This window comes from Salarias fasciatus (genome assembly GCF_902148845.1).
Source record: "Salarias fasciatus chromosome 23 unlocalized genomic scaffold, fSalaFa1.1 super_scaffold_20, whole genome shotgun sequence".
NCBI lineage: Eukaryota > Metazoa > Chordata > Actinopteri > Blenniiformes > Blenniidae > Salarias > Salarias fasciatus.
The window spans coordinates 17333693-17347462 of NW_021941230.1; the positions used below are offsets into that span (position 1 = coordinate 17333693).

At 60.3% G+C, this 13770-nt stretch overlaps 2 protein-coding genes across 5 annotated transcripts in view; both read left to right on the top strand.

Annotated features, from left to right (window-relative positions):
• LOC115383908 (basic proline-rich protein-like) overlaps positions 1 to 13770 on the top strand; it is a gene marked incomplete at its 5' end in the record, with an annotated part of 236315 nt that overhangs the window by 147647 nt on the left and 74898 nt on the right.
• The window catches only part of zeb2b (zinc finger E-box binding homeobox 2b), a 71455-nt gene that overhangs the window by 52614 nt on the left and 5071 nt on the right, over positions 1 to 13770 (top strand). For all 4 annotated transcript variants that reach the window (XM_030085822.1, XM_030085824.1, XM_030085825.1 and 1 more), the window contains exons 4-8: positions 3530 to 3598; positions 6337 to 6525; positions 7869 to 8083; positions 10966 to 11074; positions 11617 to 13637. In XM_030085822.1, coding sequence (XP_029941682.1) covers positions 3530 to 3598; positions 6337 to 6525; positions 7869 to 8083; positions 10966 to 11074; positions 11617 to 13637 — 2603 coding nt within the window. The remainder of the gene's footprint in view (positions 1 to 3529; positions 3599 to 6336; positions 6526 to 7868; positions 8084 to 10965; positions 11075 to 11616; positions 13638 to 13770) is intronic.

The window sequence follows — 13770 nt, forward strand, 5'->3', positions numbered from 1 at the left end:
GCCGTAGACAAACCCGGCGGAGCGCTCGCCAAACAATGCTTGAGCCAGGTCTGACGGCGGAGCCCCCGCCTTGCTCCCCCGAGCAGATAAACAGTTTCTCTGCGAGCGGCGGCGAGCATTTGGTTCACGCTTAGAGAGAAGTCCCGCTCTGAGCCAAACACGCCAAAATATTTACAGTAATGTATAACCTCCGCCGGGGGGGGAGGGGGGCGAGCCGCAGCCCCGAAATCCCAAAACGCCACGCGCTGGCCGTCCTCTGTCAAGGCCCCTCCCCCTCCGCCGTCACGGATGCTTGAAAGATAAATACTTTTAATTAGGGGGCAGGGTGCGATCATTAAAGGAAGCCAGGCTGCCGCAGAAAAAAAGTCATTAACAATCTTAAATGAAATTTTTATTTTTATGATAGCCATTTACATGTATAATAAGAGTCAATGATTCTTGGAGGCGTGTGACGGGAACAGAGTGCGGCGAGAAGTCATGTAAGACAGCCCCATTTAGATGAGCCGGCCGCCGCCGCCATTCATCCCCGCTAATGAACCGGCGGCGCCGCCAAACGGGGGGAACATTCAGCTCTCTTAAATTTTAATACGGGGGAAAATTGCACATTTATTAGGGAGGGGGAATAAAAAAAAAAAGAAAAGAAAAAAAAAAAGAAAGTTTGACTTCCCCTAAATAACAGGCTCCTTAAGCAGAGGGCGAAGGAAGCGGCGGCGAGTAAATAAATCAAGATAAAGGATAAACAAGCCGTCAGTGCATAGGGTAATTGTTTATTTGATAAAGACCTGCGGTGCCGTAATGTCTGTAATTCAACTATGTTGCAATTTCCAGATAATCCGCCGCCGCCGTGATGAAGCGTCTGACAGATTTGGGAGAGCAAGTCGAGTTCATTAGAGCGCTCGGGAGTCTCTCTCCCAATCTGTGTTTCCCAGCGTGCCTCGCTCCCGCGGCGGCGGCGGCGGAGCCGACGTGTCTGCGGTGATACCTCAGCACATAGCTGAGGCCTGAGATAAGGCGGCACCTCCCTGCGTCCGTCCCGGGATCTCTCTCAGGCCGCCGCCGCCGCCGCCGCCGCCGCCGCTCTCGGGCCATTGCTTCACTTCTCACACACACACTCACACACACACACACTCACACACTCTCTCGGTCCGGGGGTTTTCTCGCAGCGCTGCGGTGTGACGGTTTATCAGCGGAGCCTCTTCCTCGCTCGCCGTCTGATGTCCTTGACATTCCTGAATCGCTCGCCGGGCCGGACGCCGTGTGCCGCACAGCCGCTCGCCGCTATCGCCGGCCGGCGCTGTCAAACGCACGCCGCCCCAGCCCCCCCACCCCCCCACCCCCCCACCGACACGGCGCGTCGTCCTACCTGTAAGACCCGACACATACAGACTGCGTCCATTAGGCTCCGCCCACTGACTCCAGGTGGTGAAGCCGCAGCCCGGCTTCCTGGTTTCCACTGTGATGGTTTCCAGCAGCCCCCCCCCCCCCCCCGGAGGAGTAAACACAGTGGAACATCCTCTTCTGGGTCTGTAAAGCTCCATCTGCAGCGTCCGCAGCCACAAACATTCGCGCTCGCCAAAACGCCGCCGTCTGTTTCTGGTGGAAGCAGCCGGCTTGTTTTCCTCCGTCAAGTTTTACACTTATTAATCTGTCAGCTAAACACCTTCCGCATCCAGCAGTTACTTCCCCGAGTCTCGGCGGCGCTGCCAAGACTGCGCTTCAGAGGGAAACGCCGCCGCCGCCGCCGCTCGGCGCTCACAATGCCAGAGAGCGACCGGCGGCGGCGGACCGGCGTCCCGACGGCCGGCGACAGGTTGAGGAGGAATGAGGCACGAAGGCAGGACTTTGAAGCCGCCGCCGCCGCCGCCGCGGCCGGCCGTAAAAACAGGAATGTTTTGAGAATCAACAGCGTGGGAGCCGGACTGGAGAACCGGTCTGCACCTTCCCGCCGCAGGTCGCCTGATTTACTGCTGACCAAACACGCCGCGCCGCGCCGCGCTCGCCGTGACTCGCAGGAGGCGCATTCCTGCGGCCCGGCCCCCCCCCCCCACCCGGCTCGGCCCCGGTGGAGCTCGCCCACCTCCTGCTGGAAGCGCTCTGCTCTCCACCTAACCGGGGGCCGCCCCCCCCCCCCGCTGAAAGCACGCCGTCAGATTTGATTAGCCTAAACAAACACGACGGTGAAACCCGACACCTGCGCTGGACGAGCCGTGTGTCTCTATCTGCTGGAGCTCCGTCTGCTCCGCCGCCGCTGCGGTGGGGGGGTTAAACCGGGACGCCACGCCCCCCCCCCCAGCAGACCGGCCTGTCATTACTCTCTGCGGCCGCCGGCAGCGGCGCTCGCCGTTTCGCCACGCGGGCTCCAAGTTCTGGAACATTCCTGGGCCTTTGTCTGCTGCTGCTTCTGGCCTTTGTGTCCAGTAATGTAAGCAGGAACGCTTTATTATCAGCAGCGCCGCGCCGCCGCTTCCTGGATCATCTCGCCGGGCTCTCTCCCGGTCCTTGCTCGGCCGCCTCGGGTCCACCGTGCGGCGGTTGTAACATCCTCGCCGCTCGGAGCACAGTGCGGCTTTTTCCTCTGTTTTGGACGCAGAGGCGTCCGTCTTCTGGGAAGCGCCTTGGTTTCATTTCAGGGAGGCGGGAGGCGGGACGCCTTTAGCTGATTGTCCGGTCGGAGAGCGCCGGCCCGGCCCGGCCCGCCGGCTTTACGAGCCGCTCTTATTTACGGCCGCCTCACCTGTGCCAGGCCGGGATCCATTACCCTGATTGGCCGTCCGGCTCTCTGCTCTTCCTGGGAACGTCCAGGGCGGCGGCGGCGGCGGCGGGAAGCCGGTTCCCGAACGCTCCTCCTCTGCTCCGTGTGCGAAATAATGTCTTCCTGCTGCGCCGCCGCGCAGAGGCTCCGCCCAGCTGAGGTTTCACCCCGACCGGTCGGGTTATTTCTGCCTCCAGGAGATGTTTGTGCAGCGAAAACTCTTCATTTGTGGCGAGGGCTCGTATTCCTTCGCCTGCTGCCAGGCCTTGTGGCCAATCGCAAAAATGTGTGTGTGTGTGTGTGTGTGTGTGTGCATGTGTGTGTGTTGACAATGCAGCGAGCAGCTCTGGATGAAAGCATCCACCAAATGACATATGATAAAACAAGCGTGATCCCGCATGCGGAGGATTGCGGCGGGGAGTAATAAGCTCCGGCGGCGTGTTGGCTGGCGCTCTCTGATTGCTCAGGTGGACGCGCGCCGCGCTGTGTTTAATCGCCGTGTTTGGCGATTGAAGCTTCCTCGGCCTCCCCCGCCGCTTGTTGTCATGTTAAAGGTAAATAAGTCACTGTCTGGCCCCGACGATAGCATTCATTAAGCAGGGCCAACAAAGCCGCGCTCGCCGCCGCCGCGCACGGCGCCGCCTTTATTGCTTTCTCCATACCTTCCTCCTCTTAAAGGCCTCATTGTTAACGTTTGTTGGTGCAGCAGCGAGGTACTCACGCCCCCCCTCTCTCTCTGCCCCCCCTCCCCCTTTCATCTTCCCTGTGTGTGTGCAGATGAAATGAAGGACGATTTCGACGCCCTGGGGTCGGACGCCGCTCTGCAGGCGGTCGGAAACGGTACAGGTGAGTTCAGATTCTCTGCCTCCGCCGGGCTTTAGGACCTCCTGCCGCTCCGGGTCATCCTGAGCGGCGGCTCGGGTCGGCGGCGCCGGCGCTCTGGTGAGGCGGAGTCCCGTCAGGACGGCGTGCGGCGTTCCCCTCAGCTGGAATCAGTCCGGCCTCGTCCCGCCGTCCCCCTCGTTCTGCCTCCCACTCCTCTGAAGTCGAGCACAGCGAATGTTTTCCATTTCCACTGCTCAAAGGACTTTGGGAAACAATACGACGCCCGTCCCCCCCCCGCCGCCGCCGCCACCGCCCTGCTCCCCCCCGGCCCCGCGGCATGTGATTCCAGTTAGCGGCGCGATCTCGTTCCGCGGGGCGAGCTCGCTGGGTCCAGGTGGTTTCCAGGAGCGTCGCTGCTTCCTGGCTCAGAGAGGGGGAGGGCGGGACCGCCACGCCCCCCCACACTAAACTGTGCGCCGCCACGGCTCGGCTCACTACGCCCTGCCTCACCCCGCCTTGCCACGCCCACCATCACCCACCTTGCCACGCCTCGCCACGCCACGCCTCGCCACGCCACGCCACGCTCGATCGTCCGTCAGTCATCACACACTCAACAATTAGCCCCTCACCTTTAAGCCGAGCCATCACAGCACCTCCATTGGCACCCGTGACATTTGGGTGCCATTTTTGACATCCAAATATCCGCTACCTTGACCTTTCGCAAATTGGCGAGCCGAGTCATCACGGCCGACAAATGGCTCTTTAAAGCTCACCTTGGCCGCCGCTCTAAAAGCCTAATTAACGGGGGAGGGAGTCTGATGAGACGTCACGTTCCCCGTTTGCCAAACAGCCTCCAGGATCTCTTCAGGTTGTAAACACTGTACGAGTGTGTGTGTGTGTGTGTGTGTGTGTTTGAAAGTCAGCCATCCCCTTGACTAATGAAGGCTGCTGATTTCTTTTAGCTCTGGTTGTTTTTGGAGGCTGCGGTCTCCACCCAGCAGCTTCACTGTTTCCCTGAAGAGAAGGAGAAACAGGCGGAGTGGCTCCACCTGGCTCTACAGCCACGCAGCTCCACCTACAGCCACACGGCTCCACCTACAGCCACACGGCTCCACCTACAGCCACACGGCTCCACCTACAGCCACATGGCTCCACCTACAGCCACACAGCTCCACCTACAGCCACATAGCTCCACCTGGCTCTACAGCCACACGGCTCCACCTACAGCCACGCAGCTCCACCTACAGCCACACAGCTCCACCTACAGCCACACGGCTCCACCTACAGCCACACGGCTCCACCTACAGCCACGCAGCTCCACCTACAGCCACACGGCTCCACCTACAGCCACACAGCTCCACCTACAGCCACATAGCTCCACCTACAGCCACGCAGCTCCACCTACAGCCACACGGCTCCACCTACAGCCACACAGCTCCACCTGGCTCTACAGCCACACGGCTCCACCTACAGCCACACGGCTCCACCTACAGCCACATAGCTCCACCTACAGCCACGCAGCTCCACCTACAGCCACACATCTCCACCTGGCTCTACAGCCATGTAGCTCCACCTACAGCCACGCAGCTCCACCTACAGCCACGCAGCTCCACCTACAGCCACACGGCTCCACCTACAGCCACGCAGCTCCACCTACAGCCACACAGCTCCACCTGGCTCTACAGCCATGTAGCTCCACCTACAGCCACGCAGCTCCACCTACAGCCACACGGCTCCACCTACAGCCACACAGCTCCACCTACAGCCACACGGCTCCACCTACAGCCACACGGCTCCACCTACAGCCACACGGCTCCACCTACAGCCACACAGCTCCACCTACAGCCACACGGCTCCACCTACAGCCACGCAGCTCCACCTACAGCCACACAGCTCCACCTGGCTCTACAGCCATGTAGCTCCACCTACAGCCACGCAGCTCCACCTACAGCCACGCAGCTCCACCTACAGCCACACGGCTCCACCTACAGCCACACAGCTCCACCTACAGCCACGCAGCTCCACCTACAGCCACACGGCTCCACCTACAGCCACGCAGCTCCACCTACAGCCACACGGCTCCACCTACAGCCACACAGCTCCACCTACAGCCACGCAGCTCCACCTACAGCCACACGGCTCCACCTACAGCCACGCAGCTCCACCTACAGCCACACAGCTCCACCTACAGCCACACGGCTCCACCTACAGCCACACGGCTCCACCTACAGCCACACAGCTCCACCTACAGCCACACAGCTCCACCTGGCTCTACAGCCACAGCCTCTTGCTAACCTTCCCTGTGTGCGCGGTGTGGTGCGGCGTGGCGTGGTGCGCCGTGGCGTGATGCGGCATGGCGTGGCTCGGCGCGGCGTGGCATGGCGTGGCGAGGCGCGACAGGGCTTGCAGATCGACTCTACCTTCGCCGTTGCTGTGAAAGTCTCCAGTTTGAGGTCGGAACCGGAGGGTTTTCAGCCGGCGGGGCGGCGTTGATCCCCGGATTAGGTTACGCCTCTTGTTCTGGGCGCCGCGGCGTGACAAGCTAACCCGCTAATGCAGACGTATCCTCCTGGAAGCGGCCGGAGTGTTTGATGGTGGCGGTCCTCATCGCATTTCCAGCCCCAATATCCTGCTGTAAGACATTTCTCTGGGGAAGGACTGAATCCAATCACCCCGTCCTCCTCCGCCCCCCCCCCCCCCCCCCCCTTCCTCCCCCCCCCCTCCGCCCCCCCTCCACCGCCTCCCTCTCTCCTCTCCAGTTAAGAGCGTGGATTGCACTTCAGAGCTGGAGGACTTCTTCTCCAAGCGGAAGCTGGACGACGGCGACAGCCACGTGGTGAGCATCGCCGAGTACCTGCAGCGCGGCGACACCGCCATCATCTACCCAGAAGCCCCGGAGGAGCTGTCCCGGCTGGGCACGCCGGAGGCCACGGGCCCGGAGGAGAACGGTACGCCAGACGCCCGACCCGGCGGGGATCAGAGCGGCGCCGCCGTCAAACTTTAGTGGGGAGGCGGTCGGGAGCGAAAACAGCCGTAAAGTTTAGAGATACGACTCGAAGATGGAGATGATGAAGGACGTTCAGTCCAACGTGAAAAAAAAAATAAAAAGGGGAGGGGGTGGGGGGGCTGAGAGAGAGAGAGAGAGAGAGGGAGAGAGAGGGAGAGAGAGAGGCTGCCTTCCTGACACCAGCCGGCAGCTGTTGGTCCCACAGATTCGCCGGATGCCTCGGTGTTTACCTACAGTCTCAGGCAACAGCTGGGCAGGGGCTTGAAATCAGATAGTGCACCTCCAGGAGGGGGGGGGGGGCAGCGGGGGGGCGGGGGCATGATTCATGCTGGACACATGATGAACGTGGCAGTGGGAATGGTATTAAACCGTGAGCAGAGAATTAAGGAGGGGGCGGGGCTACGTGTGTGTTTGTGTGTGTGTGTGTGTGTGTGTGTGTGTGTGTCTCTCTCTCTCTCCTGCTCTTGCTGCTCTTGTGGGGACCGCCTTTCAAAATAAAAGCCTGCAGCAGAAACGAGTTGAGTTTCAGGCGAAGACATGCGGGATGTGGTGGAGTCCCGTTCAGAGACGTGACATGCCGAGACGCCTCGGAGTGTGTGTGAGAGTACAGCGTGTGTGAGAGGGTGCGGTGTGTGTGAGAGGGTGCGGTGTGTGTGTATGTGTATGTATGTGTGTGTGTGTGAGGGTACAGAGTGTGTGTGAGAGGGTGCGGTGTGTGTTAATACCAGTGAGAACGCCTGATTACACTCTGAAAAAAAAGAAGATGTCCTTTGATGGTGAATTAATAGATTTCTAAGACACTTGTTTTAATGTCATATTGAGGTTGATGTAAAGGTCAGAGGTCACCATGTTGGAGTAGACTGTGTGTGTGTGTGTGTGCGTGTTTTAGTGTGTGTGTGTGTGTGTGTGTGTAGAGTATCTTCTGCTTGTTACTGTGTGAAGGAAATGGAGAATGAGCGCTGTGTGTGGGTTTTTTTGTGTGTGTGTTTTAAAATGTGTGTGTGTGTGTGTGTGTGTGTGTGTGTGTGTGTGTGTGTGTGTGTGTGTGTGTGTGTGTGTGTGTGTGTGTGCCAGCCTGCCACGGCGGCTCTCATGTGGAGCAGATTGCTCAGATCGCTCCCATTCCACTCTGGGCATTTCGCCCGTGAGCTGCCATTGATTCTCTGACCTTTTGGCCCGCTTTCCCTTCCCCTTCCTCCTCCTCCTCCTCCTCCTCCTCCTCCTCCTCCTCCGCCCCCGCCCCCTCCCCCTCCCTCCTCCGCCCCCCCTCCTCCACCCGTGCAGACCTGCCACCTGGAACGCCAGATGCCTTCGCCCAACTGTTGACCTGCCCCTACTGCGACCGGGGCTACAAGCGCCTGACTTCGCTGAAGGAGCACATCAAGTACCGCCACGAGAAGAACGAGGAGAACTTCGCCTGCCCGCTCTGCAACTACACCTTCGCCTACCGCACTCAGCTGGAGCGGCACATGGCCACGCACAAGCCGGCCCGGGACCAGGTGAGGGCCCGTCCTCCGTCCTCCGTCCGCCCGCCGTCCTCCGTCCGCCCGGCGCCCGCCGCGCCGCCGCGCCTCTCCTCCCGATCGGCAGTCGTTATTAATTTCTCATGGCGTTTTGAAGATGCGGATCCTTTAATGGTAATAACTTTAATTGAGGCCCTAAATGGTTTTTTGATGGCCCTCCCTGATATGATTTTCCAGCCTCGTGTTCACGATCGAATGATTGTGTTAATTTCCAATTTGGAAATTTTTATCAGCTCCTTAACTTCACTTCACTCCTGGCCTTTAATGTTCTTCTGGTGCAGCCTGCAGCGGTCGCAGTGCTCCATCAAACCCCCCTCCCCCGCCCCTCCCCCGCCCCTCCCCACCCTCCGCTTCTCATTTCATGCACTGCATAAACATCTGTGCAGACGGGACTTTTCCCCGGCGATTTATGTCCTGTACGTCTGAGATATAATGTGGATCTGCCGGCAGTTAGCATGAATCACCCTAAAGTCCTGTGAGGTGAAAACACATCCGGCAGTTCCGGCTCTTTAACTCGCCCGTCAGCTCCGGCTCCGGCTCCGGCTCCGGCTCCGGGATCCCGGCTCCCGCTCCCGCTCCAGGTCCGGTTCTGGTTCTGGTTCCGGACCAGACAGATGCACACTCGCAAAGGAAAGCGCAGGCTTTCCTCTCTGTCGGCGGCGGGATGATTAGAAGTTCCCGGAGACGCGGAATGAGAGCAGTAAATTCAGAGGGCGATGGAGCTGCATGTTTGTGCTTGAAAGGACAATTACTAGTCAGGAAAACAGCCACAGATTCATCAAGTTAATATTTAAAAACGGATTTAAATGAACTCTTTATAGGCTTTTAATTTACTTTTTTTTTTTTTTTATTTCAGCAAAATCAATTAGAAATCTCTGAAATATTGTTGTTAATCGTCACCATGCGGACTGATTCGCTTCAGATTCTGCAAAATAAAAACTAGTAATTTACAGAGTTCCGTAAATAAGGTAGAAAAACGCAACGTGAAGGAAAACTGGTTTTATTCAAGCAACAAGCAACGAGAAATGATGATGCTGAACCGAGGATGTGAGGAGGAAGATGCTCTGTGGTGTAGGCCATGCCGTGCGCTATCCCGCCGTGCGCGGCCCGCCGTGCGCTGCCCGCCGTGCGCGGCGCTCCGGGTCGGGCCGCTGCTCTCTGAAGCGAGGATGAAGCCTCAGCCCGAGCCGATCTGATCAGATGTCGGCAGCAGCACTTTCACCTGATCCACCAGCTGGGAGGAAACGTGAGCAGATGGGCCGGCTCCCTCTCTCTCTCTCTCTCTCTCTCTCTCTCTCTCTCTCTCTCTCTCTCTCTCTCGCTCTCTGGCTCGCCGGTCCCAATCCTCCCATTACAATGCCGCCGCCGCCGCCCCCCTCCAGAGTCCAGTCAGTGGCCGACGGCTCCTCCTGCAAAGCCGGATCCTGATCTGTAAACGAGGCGGACCGTTTAAGCGTTAATCCTCCAGACGAGGCCGAGCGCCGCCTCCGTCCCGGGACGCCCTGCAGGTGGCGCTCCGCTCGCCGCGCGTCCTTCCTGAGCTCCGGTTAAACACGCGGGATCCAGATTAGCGTGAAGACGAAGGTGCTGATGGGTAAACATGCGCCGGGCCGCTCTCTCTGGGATGTTTACGAGCTCGCTCTCTCCTCCCCCTCTTAACCAATTAGCTGCAGAGCGACTCATTACAGCTCCTACATATGCAAACACGCCGCCCCACCCCGCCGGCCGGGCCCCGCCCACAAGCCGCTCCGCCGGCCGCGCTCACAATTAGCAGCGGTGGCAGGACTAAAGTTTAGCGGGCAGGGGTCCTGGGGGGGGCGGAGGGGGGGGAGGAGGCGCCCAAGCAGCTGTTGCTGTTTGTTTATGCAACTCAGCAACATCGGAGCGGTGGGGTCCCTCTCCGGCGCTTGGCGGGGCCCCCGCTCCCCCCTCGCCCCCCCCCCTCCTGCTCCCCCCGCTTGATCTTTGAAGGTTGGGGCTGTTTGAACAGTTCCTCCCAGTGTCCTGCGCGCCACCATCTGTCTCCCCAGGAATGTGGGGAGAGTCGGCAGCACACACCCCGGCATTTGTCAAGGCTGAGCGGGGAGGAGGGAGCCCCCCCCGGCCCCCCCCCCCCCCCCCCCCCCCGGCCCGCTCACACACACCGTCTCCTCCTCTCCCTGTTATTTACTCGCCGTTTAACATCCCCACCTCCCACTTGGAATTAATTGCGTCGCCGGTGACGAGCCAGGTCTGCCCGGCGCAGCCCGGCTCCTTGTTTTTTTTTCCGCCCGCTACTATATTTTGATTTCCAGAGCGCGGGCCGCGTTTGAATTGCAAATTTAATGGATGGCAAGTGATGTTTTTTCACCTTTGAAGAGAGAATCAAGGCCGGGCCTGTTTGCCTCAGTTCTGTTTCCTGAGATTATTAAAGAGCCGCGCGAGCTTTTTCAAGGAAGACCCAATTACCGCGGCCTGTGAGGAGCGGCGGCGTGACTCAGGTGGCGGGAATTCAGGTACCCACACATGACTGAGAGCACGTTCTGGACTGATTAGGCTCAAATTAATGAAAAGTAGATCAGATCGGCCGCTCTAATGAAGGCAAAACTCTCCTCATTTATTCTATTTTCCGGGCTGGCAAACTCTAAAGACGGCCCTGTTTTTGGCGGCGGAGCCAGGAAATTAAAAGGTGTGTGACTCTGTGTGTTATCGCTGCCGGACGGAGGTGGAGGCAGGAAGCCGGGGCGCTTCGGCGCCGCCGCCGCTCATCGCGCCGTCCAGTTGTGATTATTGACTGAACTCTTACCAAGCATGCCTTGGCTTTAATGCAGACTCTCTCTCTCTCGCTCTCTCTCTCTCTCTCTCGCTCTCCCTCGCAGCACCAACTGCTCAACCAAGCAGCCGGCAACCGCAAGTTCAAATGCACCGAGTGCGGCAAGGCCTTCAAGTACAAGCACCATCTGAAGGAGCACCTCCGGATTCATAGCGGTGAGTGGCGGGCGGGGCGGGCGGAGTGGGCGGGGCGGGCGGGGCGCCGCCCGGCGCTGTCAGTGTTCATACGGGCCATTTAAATCTGTGGGAAGAAGAGAGAAACCTCTCCGGCGGGTCTGGGACCCCCCCATCCTGCCGGCGGACTCTCAGTCGAGCTGCCCAGGACAAAATCAGCTGATGTGAAGCCAGTCAGACGTTACTTCCTGTTATGAGCTGATGGGATCCGGCCCTGCATTGCAGGGATCCAGTAACTGAAACGGGATCCTGGTTCCAGCTGGGAACTTCCCACTTCCCCAGTCAGTGAACGGTTCGTTCCCACCTGAAAACCGGCGTTTGGGTCGACAGACGTTGAGCTAATGAAGTCTGGCGTTCAGGAAGTGGGACTTTATCTTCCGAGGTCCGGACGTAATGATGCTTGAGTGGTCAATAGTAATAACGCAGTGGATCGATGCTCTGATCAAACTTTCCCGCTCTCGCCGTTATTGACGTGCCGCTGAGCCGAGCGGATCACTCATTTGTCCCTTCGATCTGGGTTGCAGGTGAGAAGCCCTACGAGTGCCCCAACTGCAAGAAGCGCTTCTCGCACTCGGGCTCCTACAGCTCGCACATCAGCAGCAAGAAGTGCATCGGCCTGATCGCCGTCAACGGCCGCATGCGGGGCAGCATGAAGGCGGGCTCCTCCCCCACCTCCGCCTCCGCCTCGCCCACCAACGCCGCCATCACCCAGCTGAGGCAGAAGCTGGAGAACGGCAAGCCGCTGGGCCTGGCGGACCACGGCAACCACCTGAACATCAAGACCGAGCCGCTGGACTTCAACGACTACAAGCTGATGATGGCGTCCCACGGCTTCGGCGGGCCGGGGCCCTTCCTGAACGGCGGCGTGGGCGGCGGCAGCCCGCTGGGCATCCACCACGGCTCCAGCGGCCAGAGCCCCCTGCAGCACCACGCCCTGGCCGGCCTGGAGTCCCAGCTGCTGGGCTACCCGGGCCCGCTGGCCAACAACCTGAGCGAGGTGCAGAAGGTGCTCCAGATCGTGGACAACACCGTGTGCCGGCAGAAAATGGACTGCAAGCCCGAGGAGCTGTCCAAGCTCAAGGCCTACATGAAGGAGCTGGGCAGCCAGATGGAGGAGCAGAAGCAGGGCCTGACGTCGGCGGGCGGGCCCCAGGTCGGGCTCCCGCTCGTCAACCACAACGGCGCCACCAAAAGCATCATCGACTACACGCTGGAGAAAGTGAACGAAGCCAAAGCCTGCCTCCAGAGCCTGACCACGGACTCCAAGAGGCAGATCAGCAATATCAAACGGGAGAAGTCCAACCACATGCTCGAAGGAGGCGTGGAGGAGAAGCTGCCGGAGAACAGCATGTTTACGCCCTACGCCTGCCAGTACTGCAAGGAGACCTTCCCGGGGCCCATCCCCCTGCACCAGCACGAGCGCTACCTGTGCAAGATGAACGAGGAGATCAAGGCCGTGCTGCAGCCCAGCGAGAACCTGATGGCCGCCAAGCCGGGGATGTTCCTGGAGAAGGGCCACATAGGCTCGCCCCTGCTGCCGGAGAAGGGCCTGGGCGGGCCGCTGCACCCCTACAGGGACCACATGTCCGTGTTGAAGGCGTACTTCGCCATGAACATGGAGCCCAACGCCGAGGAGCTGCTCAAGATCTCCATCGCCGTCGGCCTTCCTCAGGAATTCGTCAAGGAGTGGTTCGAGCAGCGGAAGATGTACGAGTACGGCGCCGCCCGCACCCCGCCGCCGCTGGAGCACCGCGGCAACGCCGACATGGCGGTCGGCACCAACAACCACCACACTCCACCAAAAGACTCTTTGGCAGCTAGGTCGCCCGTGTCCCTCCTCAAGCCCGCCGACCGCATCACCTCGCCCTCCATCGCCGAGCTCCACAACGTCAGCAACTGTGACAACTCGCTCAGACACCTGAAGAACCACCAGTTCGGCGGCGGCGGCGGCGGCGCCAAGCCGGCCGGGGACAAGCTGGACCACTCCCGCAGCAACACGCCCTCGCCGCTCAACCTGTCCTCCACCTCTTCCAAAAACTCCCACAGCAGCTCGTACACCCCCAACAGCCTGACGTCGGAGGACCTGCAGGCCGAGCCGCTGGACCTGTCGCTGCCCCGCCTCCTCAAGGAGCCCAAGCACGCGCTGACCGTCAAGAGCCGGCCCAAGCCGGGCGGCGCCACGGTGGAGCACAGCGCCGTGCCGTCGCCCCGGGAGCACTTCGAGGAGCCGCTCAACCTGGCCTATCTCAAGAAGGAATTCTCAGGCATCACCAACAACGGAACCCTTGAAAAAAGCACTAGCCCCATTTTCGGCATTAACCCCTTCGCCGCCAAGCCCCTGTACACCTCGCTCCCGCCGCAGAGCGCCTTCCCCCCCGCCACCTTCATGCCCCCCATGCAGGCCAGCATCCCGGGCCTCAGACCCTACCCGGGCATGGACCAGATGGGCTTCCTGCCGCACATGGCCTACACCTACGCGGCGGGGGCGGCCACCTTCGCCGAGATGCAGCAGAGGAGGAAGTACCAGCGGAAGCCCGGGTTCCAGGTAAATAATCCGCCTGGGGGGTTTGAGGGAGCCCCCCCCATCCCCCACCCCCCACCCCCCCCGCCCGGCTGAGGGTGGCGCTCCCAGTTTGAGAGCGAGCCGGAGCCGGGAGGAGCCGGGAGGAGCCGAGAGG